Here is a 23,104-nt window from a genome sequence, read left to right as displayed (position 1 = left end):
TAAAAATAAATTACCAGAATCCATAACCTTTTCCTTATTCAGACCCTGTTCCTTGCAAATAAATTATACTGCATAGTATCAGGGAATATACTATACATGCTACCCTTTGCAAAGGTTAGCATGTATAGTTTTTATGGTTCATCTTTTGTTATTGTTTTTAGGCTAGTGTGTTATAAGTAGGGATGGGTATCGAGAACCGGTACTAAGTCAGTACCGGTTGGACGGTATTGGTATACCGTTAAGCCGCTGGACAAACGGTGCTGCTATCGGTATATTAATTACGCTACTTCCTTAGTTTAAACAATTCTGGTTGGTTGGGAACCCTCATCCCGTGTGACGTATCCGGCGTCTCAAGGCTTCTTAACATTTAAGAACCTATTGATGATGCATACCAACTTAACGGGAAAAACTCAGCTAACAGACGATATTAACCATTTTACCTACACGGAACAGAAGTCCAACACCATGAGTCTAAATCAACACTGAGCAAAATGGGCTAACGGCCACTTTAGCAAATAACTGGCAAAAGCGATCTTTTCTACGTAATTGTATCTGCACAAACAACATATCACATGAAAGCTGATTCCATTGGTGTAAGTCTCATCACTGTACGACCAAAACTCACTGAACTAGCAGCCAGGAAAGAGCCAGAAAACATCTTCACTTTACATAGCCATGATGATAGTTATGTCTTACCTTTGCTGTTTTGTGATCAAAAGTTGTGTTTAAGGGCATAACAACAGTTAATCCAATGTCTCTGTGTAACTTTAAAATGATTACTGATAATCCATCATTACAATTATAAATAATAAACGCAATATAATGGTTAGCCGACCGGAGCTTCCGGTTCAGGAGGTGCGCACACAGCTTCTCGTTTTAACTGAAGAATGGTCATGTTTACATGGATTTATGAACTGCCCCTAATTACCGCCCCCCTTCCAGAGACATACTGTCAAACACACTCATACCTGCTTGGTATGACATTGAAAAAGTTACATTAAATAAAAATAAATTACAATAAAATGACTGTTGTTTAATCTTCACATCTTGCAATCATGTCTATTATTTTGAGCACCAAATTATTGAAAAGGATCGATAAGAGTATCGAAAAATACCGGTATCGATAAGCAGTATTGGTATCGGTATCGATAAAATTGTAACGATACCCATCTCCATTTATAAAGTTATTTGGAAGTGTTATTATTGCGTTTTGGAGGTGAGATTAACTGTTAACCCAGGATGCATTTTGATAAAGCAGACTGTATTGACACTAATGCAACAATATAGACAAGGGCTTGTTGGCAATTTAAAAAGAAACAGTAAAGGACACCATTAGGCTAAAAATAAAAGGACCTCTACTGTCAACAGATGCCCCTTGAAATGTAGCCTACAACACGAACACACAGAACTTTGTTGCAGAACTTTACTTACTCCGCTGCCTATTCATAATAATGAACAGAAGTAGCAACAACTTCTTGTAAGTAAATTCAACAAATATGCTTTGCTACTTGTTTGTTTGATGTTGCATTTTGGTTTTAGCAAAATGTGTATGTTCTTGTGTCAAAAATCACCCAAAATAACTCCAAATATGTAGGTGCATTCCTTGCATTTTACATGAAAAAGCTTATGTTTAAAGCATTTTTCATCAATTGTTTTTCATGTTTGTGTCACTTACATCAACAGCCAACTGCACCCAGCTGTCCCCCTTATTGCATATTGTAATGTCTAATCCTGTAAAGTTAACACACAATTCAGTAATGAAGAGAATGGAATTTGCATTTTAAAGCACTTCAGGATTGGTTTCATCTAAACGGGGCACCTGATCTGTCTTATCAGAGAGTTTCAGCTGGGTTAAAAGATGTTAACAGTTGGAGAAAAAAAATCTATTCTGTATGTAATATTGCAGTATGCAAATAAACTTTTCTTGAACTGCATGGCATTCTAGTAGAACAGCCTCGTGCAGCTATGAGGTTCAGGATAACCTTTTGGGAAAATTGGGTGGAAAGGTCTTGACCTCAGTGTCTTCCAACATGGCTGCACAGACACAATGGGACCAAAACCGCAGATAACCTCGCTCTAAGAAGCGACACACATCGCCTGGCTGTAGCTAGGGTAGGGTAAGGGTTTGAGTAAGGGTTAGAAACTGTTACTACATCACTTTACCAAAAACCACAAAGGAAACACCAACCCGAACCCTAATACTCACAAATAAGTTAAAGTGGACAGTAAGGGGTCTTTAGGTTAACTGCTTCTAACAGCATGTGTCCGTTCTTTATGCTAAACTAGGCTAACGATGTCCTTAACTTCATACTTCAGTAGCAAGGACCATGCCACAACAGTATGACGTTTGTAGATTTAAGCCCAATCCCAAACCACGCCCTACACCCTACACCCTACCCCCAACACAGTCCCCCTCCGTGACGGAGTGAACTCCGTCTGTAGCCACACTCGCAGCTCAACGAGGCTCCCTCCTTTCAGATGGAGGGAGTAAATACAGCAGCAAGCTTTGGGACGGCCTCCCCTCTCTCCGGCAGAAACAGGAAATGCCGTAACTGTATGTAACAACGGTTTCAAATCAGCATCTCTTTGACAAAAAACTAAAATTAATAACTAAAATAAAACTCCAAACATCTTTAATTGTGTTACTTTTTTTGTAAAGCTCTTTTAGTTTTAAACCTGTTGTTTATAAGCTTCTTAGTTTTTGAAACAGTCTGTAAATATACACAACTTTATAATAAAATGCACACATTTACCTTTTTCTATACTAAGCACAGGTATGATCCTAAGTTAAAAACATATGAGGTTATCATGAGGTTGTTAACATCGCAATTTATCAGTGGATGTTTGCTGGAACTACTTGTAAACAGCTTGTTTCCTGACGGACACACACAGCGTTGAGACCGGTCAGGTAGAGACCATGGCCGTTTCTCAATCGCGAGGAAACTGGCTTCCAAGCCAATATTTCAAGGATACTACGTCATCGAGTGCCGCCGAAGGAAAGTTCCAATCTTCAGCATACTTGGAATTCCACCGAGGCCGCGTCCTTGGTTTGGGGGTAATTTCGAGGCTGCACATGGGTAGACTTCGCGTCCTTCAAATCCCCACAATGCTTTGCGCACGGACCAATTTCCCCAAATCTGTGGCGGAAAATGTAAGGCGGGGCTTCTCATATGACGGACACCTGCACACTTGTTAGCCTGTTCCACTCTTCGTTTTCCGAATGCCAGGAAGGATTCTTGCCTAGCTTCTGAAGGAAGTGACTCGGAAGACATGTGCAACCAAGCAAGCATTCTCGCGATTGAGAAACGGCCCATGGTAGAGACCGGTCTCCAGTCAGCACCGATGCAGACTCACTGTTTGATGGCTTGATAGCCCACACCGCTCCACACTCGTCGGTTTGGAACAGCACTTAGGCCCAATCCCAAACCACTCCCTCGACCCTACCCCTCCGTGACGGGGTGAACTCCGTCTGTAGCCACACTCGCAGCTCAAAGAGGCTCCTTCCTGTCAGGTGGAGGGAGTAAATACAGCGGCAAGCTTTGGGACAAACTCCCCTCTCTCCGGCAGAAACAGGAAATGCCTTAACTGTATGTAACAACGGTTTCAAATCAGCATCTCTTAGAAAAAAAATGTAAATTAATAACTCAAATAAAACTCCAAACATATTGCATTGTGTTACTTTTTTGTAAAGCTCTTCTAGCTTTAAACCTGATGTTTATAAGCTTCTTAGTTTTTGCAACAGTCTGTAAATATACACAACTTTATAATAAAATGCACACATTTACCTTTTTCTAGACTAAACACAGGTATGATCCTAAGTTAAAACATTATGAGGTTATCATGAGGTTGTTAACATCGCAGTTTATCAGTGGATGTTTGCTGGAACTACTTGTAAACAGCGTGTTTCCTGACGGACACACAGCGTGACTCCGGTCAGGTAGAGACCGGTCTCAAATCAGCACAGCTGCAGACTCGCTGTTTGAGGGCTTGATAGCCCACTCCCCCTCGACACCGCTCCACACTCGTTGGTTGGGAACAGCCCTCAATATGGCGGACCCTCCGCGTGAACGCGCAAACGGAGGGGTAGGGTGTAGGGGTAGGGTGTAGGGGGCGGTTTGGGAATGGGCCTTAATGTAGCGGACCCTCCGTGCGAACGCGCAAACGGAGGGGTAGTGTGTAGGGGTATAGGGTGTAGGGTGTAGGACGTGGTTTGTGATTGGGCCTTAATGAAGGAAGTAACAATGAACTGATATGGAAGGGGTGATGAGAAGATGATGGCGAATGACATGTCAACTGTCTGGTCTGGGAGGACGGGCTATGGTCCGTGCAGAGGTAGACTCAGAGTGGGGCTTCTGTCTCCGGAAAGATTCCACTCTGGCTGATTACAGACCCCCATACGGTTCCTAGATTCTATGGTTCTCTCTCACATCACCTACTGTTTAACGTCCTGGTCACATGCCAGTACAACTACTTTAAAACCACTGGAGTCATTGTACAAACAAACACTCAAAAATACTGGACAAGAAATCTGTTTATTCACATTTCTGTCAAATACTTAAAAAATACAACTTGTTGAGCTGGGAAAACATAATTAAACATGCGAATGCTGGCCCTTTTTACAAGATTATCCATAGCCTTACCTCATCTCCTCTCAGACAGTTTATTATCATGCGGACAACTGCACATAGATAACAAGAGGTGCAGCGAGAGGAGACTGCATTATTCCACTCAGGAAAATGTATTTCATTCAGTCTTCATTTTCTGTTAAAGCTGCTCAGCAATTTAACTCAATCCCATCTACAATCAGAGACCAGCAGACTACATTTAGTCCCAATTCAAAACCTGGTTAGTGAGGAGTCAGCTCTGCCCACACTGACAAAAGTGTGCACCTTACAACCTACTGTCTGTCTACACTGCCTGTGTTTTAACATGTTCTTTTTTGTTTTGTTTTATTGGTTTTGTTTTGTTTTATTGTTCTGTTTATTTTTTTTTATTAAGATTTCCAGTACTGTATGTTGTATGTTTTTATTTGATTGTATTTACTTGTTTAAAATGAAATGTGTCTTTAGGTTGACTTACAAAATCTGTCCAGGGACTACAGATGAAAATAACCTCTTGGCTAATTCTGGCACATTTATAGAAATGTTGATTAATGTGCACTGTCCTTGTTAAATACATGAATAAATAAAATAAATATTATTAAATATTATTATTAAAATATGCCCAAGTTGAATATGAAGGGAGACAGGTGGGGAGCATGAGGGGATATAGGGATAAGGGAAGGGAGGGACGGAGGGATGTAGGAATTAGATTAGATTCAACTTTATTGTCATTGTGCAAAGTACAGGTACAGGCGGAGCAGTTGCTGTACCACACTATGATGCAGTTAGTGAGAATGCTCTCGATGGTACAACGACCAGGATGGAGGAGTTCAGAGACCAAGTGTGGTCGTCAGAGATGTGAATGCCAAGTAACTTCGACACACGTTCCACTGCAACTCCGTTGATGCAGATGGGGGTGTTTGCATGGCTCCTGTCCCGCCTGGAGTCCACGATGATCTCCTTGGTCTTCTTGGTGTTAAAAGCCAGGTTGTTGTCAGAACACCACGAGGCCAGGTGCTGTACCTCATAGGACGTTTCGTCGTCACCTCTGTTCAGGCCTACCACCGTTGTGTCGTCTGCAAACTTTATTATGGTGTTATAATCATATACAGCAGTGCAGTCATGGTGAACAGGGAGTTCAGGAGAGGGCTCAACACGCAGCCTTGTGGCACATCGGTGTTCAAGGTAGAAGTGGAAGAGGAGAGGTTGTGTAACTTCACATACTGGGGTGTGTTAGTCAGAAAATCCAGCATCATGTTACAGAGCCATGTATTTATACCAAGCTGGCGAAGCTTGGAGATCAGCTTGGAGGGGATCACAGTGTTGAATGCTGAACTGAAACCTATGAACAGCATTCCGAGGTAAGATTTGGGGCTATCCAGGTGAATCAGGGCAAAGTGGAGTGCCCTGGAGATGGCGTCCTCTGTTGACCTGTTGCAGCGGTAGGCAAACTGGTATGGGTCCAGTGTAGCAGGCAGACAGGATTTCAGGTACGAGAGAACCAGTCTCTCGAAGCACTTAGCGGTGATGGGGGTGAGTGCAACAGGAAGGAAGTGATTAAGAGCCGTAGCGGTTGAGAGCTTCGGCACTGGCACGATGGTGGTGGTCTTGAAGATGGTGGGAAGAACTGCTTGGGCCAGGGACAGGTTGAAAATGTCCGCAAAGACCCCTGCCAGCTGCTCTGCACAGGCTCTGAGCACGCGTCCAGGAATTCCATCAGGGCCAGCTGCCTTCCAAGCGTTCACCTTACTCAGGGTGGAGTAGACATCGGAGAGTGTGAGTGGCGGTTCATCTGTTGGTAGGTCGAATTTGATGGGGACCTCCTTGTTCTCCCGGTTGAGCTCTTCGGGGAAGGAGGCGGAGCTTGTTGGGGGCATGTTGCGTAGTGATTTATAGTTGGTGAGTCTGTAAGCCTTGCCACATACGCCGTTGGTCTGAGGAGCTGAAGTGCTCTTCGATCCTCTGTTTATAACAGTATTTTGCCTTATTTTTTTGTATGATGTTACTTTGTCCACACACCTGTTGATGTGGTCCAGTACAGAGTTGGTGAAAATGTCAATATTAGTAATTGTCTGTAGAGTGGAGTAACCACCCTCAGACCAGATCTTGACGATCCTTGTTGTGGGTTTCACACGTTTGATGACCGGGTTGTATTTGGGGAGCAGGAACACAGAGAGATGGTCGGACTGTCCGAGGTGGGGGAGTGGTGTGGCTTTGTAAGCGTCAGCCACACTGGTGTAAACATGATCCAACGTTTTTTGTCCCCTTGTGATGCAGGAGACATTCTGATGAAACTTTGGTAAACCAGATCGTAAGGTGCAGTGATTAAAATCCCCAGCGACAATAAAGGTCCCATCCGGGTGCATGGTTAGGATGTGCTGTGCTCACAGGGAGGGTGAGGGCTGGAGCTATTGGAGCTACAACGAGCCGTTAAAGGCAGAGAGTGAAGTTCAGTGAATACACGTAGTTTACAGAGATGCTGTATGAGAAACCAATGTGAGTTTGGAAAATTGCACAATATAAATCTATTCTAGTAGACCTCAACAATGGAATTATGATCAGTGGAAATGGCCATGACATGTCTCCTTTAATAATCAGGAACTCCAGATCAGCAGAATAGTGGTTATCAAGAATGACAGAGTCTGTACACCATGAATTGTTCACATAAATGCACACTCCTCCACCTCTGCTTTTACCTGTAGCTGCTGCTACTCTGTTTGCCCTGAAGACAGTGCGTCCCTGTATAGACCCTCCAGAAAAACGCGATTCTGCGATCGCAGAATTTACCGCATAATCAGCAAAATGGCGCAGATTTTTAAAAGGCCGCATATTTATCAAAAGGCCGCATAATCCCCGCATTTTTCCACACAAAGTTGAGAAGAAAAAAAAGTTAACTCGTCTTGACGTGACGTCATCAGCTCGCGCATCACAGAATGTAAACAACACTGTATAGAGCTCATTTACCAACGAACATTTCTACTAAAGACCGGGCAAAAAGTGGGGGGAAACTATTCTGCACCCCGTGCAACTGTGTGTTGGAGCATAAGAGAAAATCGACGGTTGCGACCCACTTTGATTCATTCAAACATTCGAAAATGCTTTCTGCTGCTGCGGACAAGAAAGCCATTCAACTCACGTTCACCGAGGGATCAACCTCCAAAACCCTTTCGAGGGCTACAAGAAACGAAGTGAGTAGCCTACAAGATTGAAGCTGGTCAGATAATGAACGAGTAAATGAAAACAGAATGAGGCGGAGAAGTGTGTGTGTGTGTGTGTTTGTGTGTGTGTGGGGGGGGGGTGTTATTTTACAATAAATAAACATTGAATGTGTTTAATTGAATAGTAAAGGGGTTTAACGTTAGTGGCAGGTTGTGTGTGAGAGAGAATAAATAAGACAGCCCAATATTTAAAAAAAATTGTTATTCTTTTCCCTCGCATATTTAGCATATTTCGCAACTTTCCGCATATTTCGCAATTTCTCCGCATAAAATCACATAAAAGCCCTGCATGTTTTATCGCATAATCAAGGATTTTAGCCCGCATAATCAAGGAATTTAGCCCGCATAATCAAGGATTTTTGCCCACGTTTTTCTGGAGGGTCTACCTGTCGGTCCACCACGCCTTGAGTTCGTCCAGCTTGTTCGCCAGAGACCTTACATTGGCGAGGGAAATGCTTAGGAGTGCTGGCCGGTGTGGATTTAGCCTTAGCTTAGCACGCAGACCTCTGCGTTTCCCCCATCTTTGTTTCTCACACGCGCCGCCATCCGTCCTTCCTGAATGGATAAGCGGGTATAGGATGTCGGGATGTAAGGATGAGGGAGGAATGGATGCAGGGAGGAATGGATGCAGGGAGGAATCAATAAGGGGTCGATGGTTGGAGGGATGAAGGGGGTTTGGCTAAGGATGAAGTAGAAGAAGGAATGTATAAGTGGAAGGGAAAGGGAGGGTGGGTTGAGAGAATGGAGAAAAGTGTTTGGCCGGATATAAATAGACTCAACCTTGATTAGAGATGGGGTTGAGGCGTGGCCATGTTTCTGAACCTAAGTTAACAAATTAACTCCATTTAATACAACGACATGAGTGTGATCCATCTGACAATCTCACTCTCAGAGAGAAAGTAAATACGAATATTTCCCAATGTGTTAAACTATTACTTTTAGGGCTCACTCTAATTTGACTAGAATTACCTGGGGGCAAATGAATTAAGGCCCTTCTGTGATTTTGTCAAATTCCTTAACCAAATTCACAAGATTGGGAACTAACAATAGAAACAATTACTGTTCCTCTGCCAGCAAAACAGGTTACGGAAGTTAACCCAGAAAATTCTTGCTGCTGTAAACATGATTTTGACGACAGATAACCTCAATAATTCAGCAAATCACAGGAGAAAAGCTGCTCTAATACTAGTCCACTGTGAATAGGGCTTAACTCGAGTAGCTTGTTATGCTAGCCCATGTTACATGAATGCTATTCCAAGTGATGGCTGCAGTCTTTGATGCATTCCTCTGGCTGTGCTTTGGCTCATGGTACGCCTTTTTTTTTTATCAGACCTCAATCAGTGTATGCATGCAAAATATGAAATGATGAACTATGAAATGAAAATATGAAATGATGAACAATGCCGCACTGTTCTCTCTGAACTTTGGGTTTGTGAAATATTTATCTGTTTTATTGATCGCACTGAATAAACTAACTTGTAACACCCAGTGTGTCTGAGTTCATCACTCTGATAACATCTTCATCAGATATCAAATCATGTCATACTATAATCTGCATTCACACTGTTAGATGTGAACATGATTCACCGTGAGGTAAGAGCACAGTTTGAGTTATGTGTGTTGTGTTTGAGCCCTGCTTTTCCTCCCCCCCTCCACTTCCTTCACATCTATACCCTGCACTCACCCCTACTAATCATTTTCAGTACCAGCCGGTGCCAGTACTGGGGCCAGTGTGTGTGTGTGTGTGTGTGTGTGTGTGTGTGTGTGTGTGTGTGTGTGTGTGTGTGTGTGTGTGTGTGTGTGTGTGAGAGAGAGAGAGAGAGAGTGTGTGTGTGTGGTGTGTGTGTGTGTGTGTGTGTGTGTGTGTGTGGGTGGGTGTGTGAGTGGGTGTGCATGTGTGCATATGTGTGTGCATATGTGTGTGTGTGTGTATATGTGTGTGTGTGTGTGTGTGTGTGTGTGTGTGTGTGTGCCATGGCAGGACCCCTACATGAATGCTTATGTAAGAGGCTGCAGCTACCAACAACATGCAAGCCTTCCAGATAAGGATGCATTCCAAAGAGGAGAGAGCAAAACATGTTATTGTAACGCTCAGGTCTTCTAGAATATTCTGTTGATTTCCTCTCTCACTACCCTCCCTCCCTTTCCTCACCTCTTCTTCATCTCCTCTTCTTTTCTCTGCTTCCTTGCTACCTTTTCCCCTCTTCCTCTAATCAATGGTGGAATGTAGGAATGTGAGTTGGGAAAGGGAGGATTGGACTGACAGGGTGATCTCACACAGCCATCCAAAACGGTGATGATTACACACAGTAGGTGTGTGTGGGAGTGTATATGCATTATTAAACATGGAAGTGATTCAGACTCATTTTTGAATCAATTGATGATGTTTTAAGATTCCCCTGGCAGCTGAAATCTAAAGGGAACTCTGGAGAATGGTTCTCCTCATTTTCACATCTACTCATATAGTATGGTTTCTTATGACAAGTTTGACAATTGATTAGCATGAAAATATTTAATGGCGTATACGATGAGAGGATACCGGTGAATATCAAAGTAGTTTTGCCTGTCAATGATGATAAAGATAAGGCGGATTGTCACTTGGAGAGCAGGAGTGTACTCAGTCAAATTGTACATCCTGTTATGACATCAAATATAAAAGGAAATCAAAGTTTATATTTTGACAATAGAGGAAAGGTCAACTAGTGTGATATTTACACAGGTTCATCCTCTGGTGAGCAAGTGATACAAAGTAGATTTCATGCTGCTTCTATGACATTTAGTACATTTTGGCCTGATGAAAAATATTTAACATTTTTTATTTTGACATACAATTCTTACAACTTTTCAAACTGTGTTTATGTATGCAACATTATACACCAAAGCAAATTCCTTGTAGCCTATATGTAAACATACTGGGCAATAATCCTGATCTGATTCTGATTTAGGCAGAGCAACTTTTTTCACACACTGATCAAAACGTCCTTTAGCATGCCGAGTCGTTGCCCCTTTAAAGGTCCAGGACACATACATAATGGACTGAGAGTGGCGGGTATAGGGGGATCAATAGGGGTCCACAGTGTTTTTAGTTTCAGGCAAAGGTATTTTTTGGCCCCCTCGCAAGTTAATCCAGCCTTTACTACAATACTGCAGTCTCTGTTAAAGCATTGAATTATGAATAGGTGCACGAGACACTAAAAAAACATGTTTTTTAACCAGAAATAGAGTAACATCTGCTCTTTCTACCACACTTCATACAGAAATAAGTATGTTTACTATGTGAGACGGGACAAAGAGGTAGTGTAACCTGCAGACACACCCAGGAAAGCAGCTAACTCAGGCTTAATGAATTCAAACCTGACTCACACCTCAGCTCTTCCTGCCTCTTCCTCTGGGGAGGTGAGGGAGACAGAGACAGAGAGAGCAGGAATGTCAGCTATGTGAACCAGTCCAGTGACTGAGCCAACCTGTTACTGCTCTAATGTAATGCTCTGCTCCTAATGTTATTACTTATCTCTTTCACTTTTTTGCAACACTCTGTGTTATTTTTCTGCTCCCCTTTTCATCTCCTCATCGTTATTTAACTTCCCATCTTTAAGCTCTTTTCCACCCCCCCTTTTATTAACTTGGTTTCTCCATATATACTTTGCTCAAAAAAGAAGAAAATCTTTACATAGTGCAAGTTAAATGCCGTCATGTTAAGTACATCAGTTGTTCTAATTCTAATCAATTGTACTTTTTTTGTTATTTCTGAACTTTGAAAGTTTCAGTATGCTTAAAAAACCTGATCATATCCGATACACTCACGCTCATGCAAGTTTGAATTGTGCAGTGTGTCAATATGCATATATTCTGTACTTACTTTTTCTGATTTCAGTGCATATACGTTTGTTATATATTTGTATTACCTCTAAATGTGTGTATATGTATATTTGTGTCTTTGTATGTGTATAAACAGTATATATATTTACAGTAAGTTGGTGTAAAGGTGTGTATGTATATATACATACAGTATGTAAATATACATTTCTATATATTTGTATTCTCTGGGATGGTGAGATTTTTTTAATGCTATTTAATTAACATTCCACTATAGTGGTGTAAAAAAGAAGCCTATCTTAATTGTATAGGATTAGTTTAGCAGTCTGTAAAGTTAAACAAATCCTATAAAATTGATCGTTCAATGTAGTTCTACATCGAACGATCATTGCTAGATAGCCTTACGCAAAGAAAATATATTTCCCCATATATTAACTGTCAATATATTGCATTATTTTGTTTTCTGATTTACTGGTTAATTGAAAAGATTTAATAAAGGAAATCTTGCTGTTGGCTACACCAACTGATACTGATTAATAATCAACATGAAAAACATATTTATTCATATCTACAAAATATATTGAAGATACATACAATAATATATTGTGTTAATATATTACAATATATTGATATATAGAATAATATATTGTGTTTTAATATATTACAATATATTGATATATAGAATAATATATTGTGTTTTAATATATTACAATATATTGATATAAAGAATAATATATTGTGTTAATATATTGCAATATATTTGATAATACATCAGTAATTGCCGCTTTCCATAAATTGAGTAATATATGTAAATATATATAATATATTGGTTGTGTATATATGTGAACATACATTTACTATATATTAACATTTATATGGGGACATGTATGTACTTTATATTCAGTTGTATATGGAGACATGTATGTATTATATATTCACAATTATATGGGGACATGTATGTAGTATATATTCACAATTATATGGGGACATGCTTGTACTATATATCTCCACAATTATATGTGGACATGTATGCGCTATATATATATATTCAGATTTATAAAAGACCATGTACGTACCATATATTCCGAACATGAGTACAATATATGTTCACAATGAGGAGAAATGCATGTTCTGGTAAAAAAAATCTTTAATTGTTTTTTTCTATCAATGTGTTACAGTTATCAAAATACTCATTAAAAGATGGACAAGGAAAGAATAAAAGCCTATACACAACAAATTATGTAATGACTCAAGACAATTTTCATGTAATTATGTAATAAAACCCACATTTTGTAATAATCTGCTGCATTCTGTAATCAACAGCCTGAACGCAATATAAATACATTTCCCTGCATTTTGTAATAAATTATTTCAAAATGTGGCGACATGTATTACATATTTAAATTGAACTTGTTTACTACATAATGGGCAAATTATTACAAAAGGAGGTGTTATTACATAATGAAGGGAAAATGTATTACATTTTGTATAGGTATAGTTAATAAATGATGCATTGTTATTTCATACAGGGCCAAAAAGAGCAGTCTGTTATCCTATTTAACAACCTTGTTTTTTTTTTCACCTGGTGACAACTTTAAACATGAGCTGATCACTCATTAAAACAAGGTCCGGAACAGGGCCAAAAAAACAGTCTTGTACCCTATTTAATCGTCCATCTTGTTTTTTCGCTTCACCTGGTGCCTTAACTCACAAATTCTTGTGTTAATGGATTTTCTTATATCTGATGTCTTCTTGGTCCCTGGATGGTGGTTTACTACAGCATCTGTGGAACAGAACAATTACAAATAATTAGAAGTTCAAAAAAGACAGCAGGAATTATAACAATATCTATTAAAGCATGGGCTGGCTTGGTGAATAATGTGGGAATGCAAATAGTGGAAGAATAGGCTTTGTACATTTTCGTCTGAGTATGGCGCTACTGGTTGGTATGTTTTATGGAATTTGGACCAAGTATCTGCATCTGTAACAGTTCTGTTTAAAACGTTTTATAATGTAATTGCATTCATCTTTAAAAGGTAGGGTAGGTAAGTTTGAGAAACTGACTCGAGATACACTTTTTGTTATATTCCATGGAATGCTCTTAACATCCGGATAGCAATGAATATCTTAAGTGCTTTGACAAAAAAAAAACATAAAACAACATCATCTGTGGAAGCCGTAGTACTGTAAAAAGCACGACCAATCATTTTAGCTGGCCCGGCTAAAATAACTGGATGGCCTACCTGCCTGTCACATGGGAGCCTGCCTGGCAGCAGCAGGCAGCAGTCTCAGGACACCTCCACTCTTAGGACAGGAAGTGCACGCTAAGAATTCCAAAATAAAATCACCACTATTAGTACAGCGCCACTTTCCAAACAGGAAATGCACGCAAATACAAAATAAAATCGTATCGTGACACTTATTATATACATAGGCCTATGTATATGTATATGTATATGTATATGTATATATTAGGGATGTAACGATATACCGAATATCGCGGTATCGCGGTAAATACATTTCCCAATACCGTCGTGAGACTGACAAAATCTACCGCGATTTTTAAAAAATAATAATTTTTAAAAAATATATTTTTTTTTTTAAACACTTTTTTTTTTTTAAACCTTTATTTAACCAGGTGGTCCCATTGAGATCATCGATCTCTTTTTCAAGAGAGACCTGTCCAACATGGCAGCAAGTAGGTTACAACATGAAAATAAAACAACAGATAACACAAAAGGACATCGTATTTACAGGGCTACATTTACACACCTAGAGACATTGACAAGTACCAACCATATAGTTATATCTCGCCATGTCAATAAGCCTGGCGTTAGACTTTTTCGCTGTCCGTCATTTTGACAGACAGGATCGTAAAATATCCGTCATAATCCCTTATTACCCGTCGGGTCTGAACAGTTCACGATAGAGCATGCTCGTGAACTGTCAACGGGGGGTGGGGGGGGGGCGGTGTTATGCCGTGTGTGCATGCACCTCGCGGGACGCGCACAGCGTGAAGCAAAACCTCCCAGACATGTATTGATCTGTACGGCAAAGTACGGTTTGGGAACTATATCATTTCCTTTTGGAGGGCATGCATAACACGGCATAACACCAGAGCCTCGCTGCGGGGAAACGTTGGCGCTGTTCCGAGTTTGTTCTAATCTGTCAAAATGACAGACTGCTTTCAGATTTTTCCGTCATTGTTAAATAAAATATTCGGTTAACGCGACCACTGGTGTCCCAGCAACATCAGTACCAAGCGAGAGAGTTGTTTCCAGAGCAGGGGATATTGTAAATGCCCAAACACCCCAGCTTATAAATACCTGGAAATGTGGACATTCTCATATTCCTAAAAACCTGTCTGATGATGCTGAGTGAGTGACTAGTGAGTTTGAGTTGAGTTACTTGAAAAACTAAAGTGAAACTTGATTTATTTTATTGCAGGGTCTGATTATTAAATGTCCTTGTTTATTTGTGAGATGCAGTGGCATAAAGAAAATGCTTACTTTGTTGGGTAGTACCAGTAGGTACAAAAACACTGGTTTTCTTGTTCCAGTCTGTTACTGTCACTTTGTTTTTGACACTTTAAAATACTGCTATCCTACAAAAAGGCTGTAAAAATCAGATTTATTATGTAATAAAGAAATATTTTCCGAATAAAAAAATGTTTTATTGAAAAAAAAAAATTTATGATTTTTTTTCCCTTCCCTTTATTATTCAATATCGCGATAAATACCGTACCGTGGACTTGTTATCGCGATATTATCGTACCGTGAGTTTTTGGTATCGTTACATCCCTAGTATATATATATATATACACAGGGGTGCACATAACTTTTTCAGGGAGTTACTCAGATGAGTACCAGGAGACAGGGTTTGGTACTCACCCCACAGGAACCGTGGTTTCAATAAGTCTATTCCTCCTCACTGTCCTCCTCAGTGTCTTCCTCACTGTCCTCTATTTCCACTTCTTGCATGGTAGAGGATGATGCTGCAGATGCACCTCCCTGTCCCTGTTTAAACCTTCGACTTGCTGTCTCCATCCACAGGTCAACAGCTGGCTTTGGGTCAAATGTCTCTGTGGTCTTCTTTGACAGGTGAATGTGCATCAGGGCTGACAGACGAGCATGTGACAGACGAGATCTGTACTTGGTTTTTATTATGTTCAGATGTGAGAATCCCCTCTCACAAGCTGCACTGCTCAAAGGCAGTGTAAGAGACAGTTTAACTAATGTGTTGATGCTGGAGTAAGCATCTGGATTACAATTTATTATTTGGAGCAAGTCATACACAGAGGTGGCAGCCAAGCGTTTTCCTGCTTGCTTTAAACGCATCCATTCTCTCAGTATAGTGTCTCTGTCAAGTTGCAAGGTGGCCTCATATTTCTGAAGAATGTTGCAAACTGTTGTGTTGCCAAAACTGTGAATTCCTTGCATTTCCTGAGGCCAAGTTGAAGGATCAAACACTAAGAAGTGATCAGATGACTTGAGGGAGTCATATCTGATTTCAAACTCTTCAATTAACCCCCTGAGTACGTTTGTCTTGTCCCTGTCAGCATCATCATTAGATACAGTGTGGGTCCTCCTGTAGTGGCCTTCAGCATCAAGCAGAAGTGTGAACTGTCCAATGGCCACCATGAGTTCATCCTTACATTCCCCAATGGTCAGTTTTTCCTTCTGAAACCTAATGGATGTGATCTTCAAAATGTTGCCAATGTCAAGCATGTTGGCCAGAAAACAGTGAAAACGCTCAGAGCATATATGCTTTAAGTCATTGTTATCACTTGTAGCCAGTTGCATTTTAATGGCTGGCAATAGTCTTGATATTTTTAACAGTGTTTCATGCCTCCATGCAGACCATCTGATATTGTGAAACTTACCCAGTTTCACAAAGGGGATCCCATTTTCATGACACAATCTCTTTAGCACAGCAGTGTGTTTTGCTCCACCTTTCTGTAAATAAAACTGGAGCAGCTTGACCACAGATCGATTAAAAGTCTCACAGTAAGGAACGTTACGATCAGCTGATTTGGCGCAGTTCTCCAGTGTGTGCGCGGTGCACAGGATGTTTACAAGCGAGTCTCCCACCGCAGCCAGTCGGCGTAGTTTTGGCACAACTCCGTTGTACACACCAACGTTAACAGCAGCTCCGTCTGTGCACACAGCGACCAACTTTTTCTTCCAGTCATCCAAGCCTGCCTCCTGGAAAAGCTTCACCAGTCCGTCTGTTATGGCCTGCGCGGTTCGGTCAGCACCCAGTTCAATTAGTCCAAGAAAGTCCGAAGTAAACTCTCCGTTGCTGGACACGGACACGATGTAAACGATCTCCTGCTCGGTTTTTGTGATGTCCTCAGATCCATCAAAAAGTAGCCCCCAAAATTCAGCAGACTTCAACTTTAGTCTCAACTCCCCACTGATAGTTTGCGCAATGGTCTGCATTATTCGTGTCCCCCCCTTCACGTGAGTGATATGCGCCTCCGATATTTACTCCGAGCCGCTTCAGTAAAGGAATATCCTCAGCATAGGAAGACATAGGACGTGCATGTTTAGCTTTATGAAAGGCGAGGAGAAAAATATTACACAGGGCTTGCCGTTGCTCTTCATTCAGCTTGCCTTGCCATCTAGCAAGTGGGTGGTTGGATAGTTCTTCTGTAGTAGCTTGTTTATTAGCAATAACTTGTGCCACATTAACATGCTCCTTGCTCTTTTCATGTTTTTCAAACAAAGGGTGGTTGAAATTTTTCGAGCCTGTATAAAACGTACCCGTTTTGTCCGCTACATGTGGATGCGAGCGGCATATTTTGCACCACATTTCCGTGCGATCATCATCGGCATCCAGCCACGGCACGTCTTGGAGCCACTTAACAGAAAATAATCGTTTCTTCGGCTCTGGCTCGGTTTGTTGTTTCTTTGCAGGTGGCGAAACGCCAAAGTAGTTGCTCAGTGTTTTTTGTTTTTTCGACATGTCTACTCCATTGAATTTTTACATGAAACACGTGTACACCAAATATGTTTTGATTTGACCTGGTACGCAAAGGCGCGCAATGACTCACGGGACGTTACGCATTCCACATTTAGGCCGCGCATGCGTACCTGCGTACCAGTTATGTGCACCCCTGTATATATATATATATATATATATATATATAGCCATCAGAGTCGAACCCGCAGTTCGGAGGAACCGACCGCCAGAGCACCGGCGCTAGGCCGGGCCGGCGCGGAGGCCCTCCGATGGTGGGTCGCGTTTGCCATTCAATCAGTGAGAGGAGAGGAGAAAAATGCAACAAAAATGGTCAAAATCCGTTAATATATGGATGAGTGGGGGGGGGGGGCTGGACACAGGCCGTGGGGGGATACCCGAGACCGGGCAGTGTCCCCGGTAGAAACCGGGTGAAATAGCCAAAAAATAAATAAAACCGGGGAAAAGTGAAAAAAAGTGTCTGAAAATAGGAACTTGTGAGGGGGGCAGAGTCCCCTGTCAACTCCCGTTACATTCCTCCATGGTGTCATTTGAGCGAAAAATGGCTAAGTCAACTTTTTCGAGAACCAGGCTGGGGGGGTCAAAAGGGCTTGACCAAGCCTGACCCAAAGTGCACGGTGGGCGGACTCATCACTTCCGTGATGAGTCTCCATTGTGATTTGAAAACTTCCATCAAACGAGTCTTTCAGACACAAAACGTGTCCGTCAGAATCGTCACTTCCTGTACTGACAGTGCAGGTGTCCTGAGAGTGCAGCCTACACCGGAACTGTCCTGAGAGTGCAGGCCTGCAGGCAGACCCCTCTCGCCTGTCAGCCTTCCATCTGTGCACAAACTTATCTCGTGCCCTCATTGGTCATGTGCACATTCGTGTGTGTTGGAGGAGAGGCTCTGTAAGGAAGTGGCAGATTTTTTCCGGCTGTGTATTTTCAAATTCTAGCGCACTCGAGCTGGTTTCTCCAAAATTACCTACTCCACCTTTAAAAGAATACTTTTATTGAATGAGAGTTTTACCCAGCACAATGAGCCTGGGGTGGTGGGAAGGGAGAACTGGGCCTTATATATTATCCACACAATTGTCAGCAGGGGCAATAACTAGGGATGTCCCGATCACCTTTTTTTGCTCCTGATCCGATTCCGATCATTTGATTTTGACAATTTGCCGATACCGATTTTTCCCGATCCGATCTTTATGCAATGCATTAATAGGAAAAAAAGCATTCAAGTTGTCCCTTAAGGTTATTTTTTTATTTAAATTTGATATTCTATCCAACATGGATATAGCTTCTTTTTTTCACAGCAGCATTGGATCAGTTCAGTTTTGCAGCATTGGATCAAAACAAAATAAAGCTTATCAGTACTCGTTAGCTTACTGCTACAATTAGACACTGCACCCTGCCCACTCTGTTGCCAGATTTGAGAGGAATAAGCAACCAGGTCTATGAAAACAAGCCCCAAAGAAGCAACACATACATGATGTTGTGTAATTTGAAACCAAAACTAAGGCCTCAGGATGACTTTAAGACTTGAACATGGTCATTTTTGTTTTGTAACATTGAATACAAAATTTTAAAAAAAGTATTTTTAAAAAAAAGAAAAAAAGATCCCGATCCCCGATTTTTTCCCTCCCGATTCCGATCTTTTGAAAATCACGTGATCGGGGATCGGAGCCGATCACGGATCGGGACATCTCTAGCAATAACAACTAAAATGTGAACTAACTTGAATGCCACTGAGGCCCTCCCATTTGACATTCCTGCCTTCCCCCAATAAACACGATTTTAATTATTCATAAAAATTAAAAAGATATATTTTTTTATTTTTTATTTATTATAAATACACTGTGAACTTTTATGCTTCGATGTATGTGATGTCAGATAGTAACAAAAAAAAAATCGCAGGCTACGTCAAATAAATTCATGTGTCTGTTGTGATTTGTGATCCGTCCACATTTAGACCAATCACAGCGTCACAATCTGCCGCCTAGTCTGGATTTGTTTATTGTTTATTGTGCATTCTGTAGACTCCCATTTCTGTTTGAATTACAAAATGGACATCAGAAATTTGCTTAAAAGGTCTAAGGATTTATTAAAAAGAAATAGCGATGAAAGAACTGCAGCCGATGGTGCTGCTGGCGACCCTGCACCTGCCGTTGCAGCAGCACGCCTTAATGTCACAAGCTTGACCTCGGCAAACCCCGGGGCTGAGTTAGCGAGCCCAAGCCTTGACTCATCAAGGCGGTCGCCACCAACGCTGTCCTCCGAGGCACAGCTCCTTGTGCCCCTACCATCACCTCCTGCGTTGCCACACACCTTGTACCACACCCCCCAGCATCCTCCTCCTCCTCCGTGCCGGTACCTCCACTACAGACGCTACCTTGCAGCAAATCAACAGGTACTATTGGGCCAGCAACCGCTCAAAGAAAAACAGCCCCAAATGATCTTGGGGTTAATAAACCCAACCAGGTGAAACTGGATCGTTATCCAGGGAGATTGTTTTCAGGAAAGAAGCGCATTTTCGGTGTTACCGAATAAGATGTGGGCCGAACAACTGGTGATATTCTATAACGGTATAGGCAGATGTATCAGGGGCGTGGCCTTTGTCAAATAACCAGGAAATACACATTTAGATCGCTTCTTCTGTCGTTTACATCAATCTTTTGGTATATTTGGCTCCATAGGAACACTTTGATGCACATTCAGTACCAGTGTGTGAGGTTGTGGTTGCGATGCCGATATGCGGACGCGTACAGCGAGGACTACAAAAAGACACATGAGGTGACTGGGGATGTGTTTTCAAAACATTGCAAGCTTGAATAAATCATTTAAACATTTATTTTTGCAAAAGTTATAACTGAATATCATTCTTAATGTGATACCAAGTCCATCTGAGACCTGTGTATACCTTCAGACAGCCAACAAGTGAAGCACACGTTGTTTACTCAGTTTGAAAGCAGCGTCTTCAGCTGTGATCCGCCCAGGATAACTTGTGATACGACTTCTGTGGCTTGTTCTTGTTGTCAGTCTTATATTTGTATCATGTATCGTTATTAATATTATGTCGAGTTGATTTGAGACCCGTTTATACTTTCATACAGTCTGTTAGTGAAACATACAGTCTGTATGAGTTGTTTACACCCATCTCCAACGCAGCGTGGAGAGCTGTGGTAAACAGTGATCCGCTCAGATTAAACTGTGATACGAATTCTGTGGTTATCAACCAGTGATCATGTTTAATATTAAAGACTACACACATGTATCCCTTATCAAAACGGTATTTTGCACTTTGCCACACTTATCCAGATGAAATTTGACTGTTTACTCGTTTTGCAAAGATAGAAGCAGAAATGTCATTGCTACATTTGCAGGGATATTTAGAATTTAAAATGCTGCTTGATCGTTAATTTTGTTCTCGGCAAACAATATTATGAGCTCTATTTAAAAAATATTATTCAGTGCCCATCTGATGAAAATAACAAAAACGTTCATGCTGGACTCAAACCCGAGTCCCAATAGCAAAAATTCCCTAGCGCCATGCGCATTATGAGTGAGCCACGGATCAATACGATGTATTTTATCATCCCAGGTTATTTTCTCACATTAACATTTTTAAAAGAGTCAGAACAATTCAACACGATCATCTTTTATAATGTGAGCGAATGTATGTACACTTTAAGCCATATAATATAAATATTATAGTAGGCATTTGCTTTGAAATAGTATATACTGACTGAGCATCATTAAGAGATCAGATATCCTAGTTTATCAGCCTGCGAGCCTACATTATGTTGTGATAAGTGGTCATTTTACGTATTATGTATTTTAGTGCACAATTTAAGTTCACATATGCAAATCAGGCCATGTGTTTCGTTATGTAATAGCTATAATCATCACCTGTCGTGGAAATACAACAATAACAAGGAATTAATATAAATATTACCAAGTTACACAGAAATAGATAAAACACATGAGAACAAAGACCACATGGATAAACGCATACACGTTAAATTAGAAACGAAAACATGTTAACAACAGTGTGAAAAAGTATGAATATATGTGTTTCTAGTTCTCAACGTAGCCTATGTGAGTACCCTCGTAATTCGGTGTTGCTGTATCGAAATTTAACCAAGTAAACAGTCACATCTTATCCGGATAAGTGTGGCAAAGTGCAGAATACTGTTTTGATAAGGGATACATGTGTGTAGTCTTTAATATTAAACCTGATCGCTGGTTGATATCCACAGAAGTCGTATCACAGTTTAATCTGAGCGGATCACAGTTTACCACAGCTCTCCTGCGTTGGAGATGGGTGTAAACAACTCATACAGACTGTATGTTTCACTAACACACTGTATGAAAGTATAAACGGGTCTCAAATCAACTCGATATCATATTAATAACGATTAGGGCCGGGACTTTAACGCGTTAATTAAGATTAATTAATTACACAAAAATTAACGCATTTTAAATCGCACTTATTTTTGCACAGCGGAACGTTTCTCACTGGATGAGTTTCAGGGGTACCGATTATACTGGAGCACCAACTAACATTCATGACTTCAGACAACAACAAACCACAGTGAACAATAGTCAAACTTGAACGAAGAAGCTGATGAGACCGCTTTGGTTGGCCCCGTGGATGGGACATTTTGTTTAAAAAAACGGACGGATGGAAGCGTCGATAAGAGAACGGTTGTTTGCAAATTATGCAAAAACGAATTTGCATATCACCGCAGCACATCAAGCCTCAAGTATCCCCTCAATGCAAAACCTATAGCAGCTAGCGTGGACGTTAGCCCGACTCGGAGTACAAGGACCCACACCCAATTCGCGTTGATCAAACAGTGGCCTATGCAACAGAGAGATTTTATTTTTCATCAGGATATTGGAAGAATAGGAGGGATTGAGGTCAATCACTGGCACTTTTTTATTTTATTTTAAATGGTACACTTTATGTTGAACTATTTATTATGTTGTTGGTGCAACTGGCACTTTATGTTGAACTGTTTATTGTTTTGGCCAAGGTTATTGAGAGAGTTGGACTGAAATTGATTCGATTTTTTAAATCAACTGTTGGTAAATCAACAAAGTCTGTTATGGCCTCTGAAGCAACAGAGAGATGCTTTCTAATAGTCAGGGTTTCCAATGTTCTGAATGTACTTGAAAGTATTGTGTTTTACTTAAAAAACAAAGTGTTATAGTTTACAGAAGGTCTACCTACCTATAGGCTACCTGAGTCTCTGAAATGTGCTATATTCCTAAATATGCTATTGCTACACTTTATGGCAAAAATTGCACTTTTCTGTAGGTCTTGGTTGAGTACCATCTTGAAAAAATAAACAAGGTTTTGTTGGTTAAGCTTATGTATTCAGTCATTATTCAATGGTATACTAAAATCCATGTGAAAAAAATTGCTTCTCACTGTTCTCAGGTCAAATATTTATATGTGATTAAAAATGCGATTAATTGCGATTAATTAATTACAAAGCC

The 23,104-nt window shown here is 40.8% G+C and overlaps 1 protein-coding gene across 3 annotated transcripts; it reads right to left on the bottom strand.

Annotated features, from left to right (window-relative positions):
• Positions 1-13,167: 13,167 nt before the first annotated feature.
• On the bottom strand, positions 13,168-18,057 carry LOC307040231 (zinc finger protein 862-like). 3 transcript variants are annotated; one of them, XM_079682874.1, is made up of 3 exons: positions 15,526-18,057; positions 13,879-13,959; positions 13,168-13,418 (listed from the first exon to the last, which is right to left on the bottom strand). In XM_079682874.1, exon 1 carries the CDS (start codon positions 17,074-17,076, stop codon positions 15,553-15,555), a length of 1,524 nt encoding a protein of 507 aa, XP_079539000.1. In that variant the 5' UTR covers positions 17,077-18,057; the 3' UTR covers positions 13,168-13,418; positions 13,879-13,959; positions 15,526-15,552. The 3 variants fall into 3 exon arrangements, with proteins under 3 accessions (XP_079539000.1, XP_079538999.1, XP_079539001.1); XM_079682873.1 differs by having other exon boundaries at positions 13,879-18,057; XM_079682875.1 differs by having other exon boundaries at positions 13,883-18,057.
• Positions 18,058-23,104: the final 5,047 nt, after the last annotated feature.

Source organism: Notothenia rossii (genome assembly GCF_949606895.1).
Source record: "Notothenia rossii genome assembly, chromosome: 5".
NCBI classification, from domain to species: Eukaryota; Metazoa; Chordata; class Actinopteri; order Perciformes; family Nototheniidae; genus Notothenia; species Notothenia rossii.
The sequence above is the reverse complement of the archived record's forward strand: the minus strand, read 5'-3'. Positions and strand labels throughout refer to the sequence as shown.

Excerpts from the sequence above, each read along its gene's own strand:
- LOC307040231 (XM_079682873.1), bottom strand. The coding sequence starts at position 17,076 with ATGCAGACCATTGCGCAAACTATCAGTGGGGAGTTGAGACTAAAGTTG.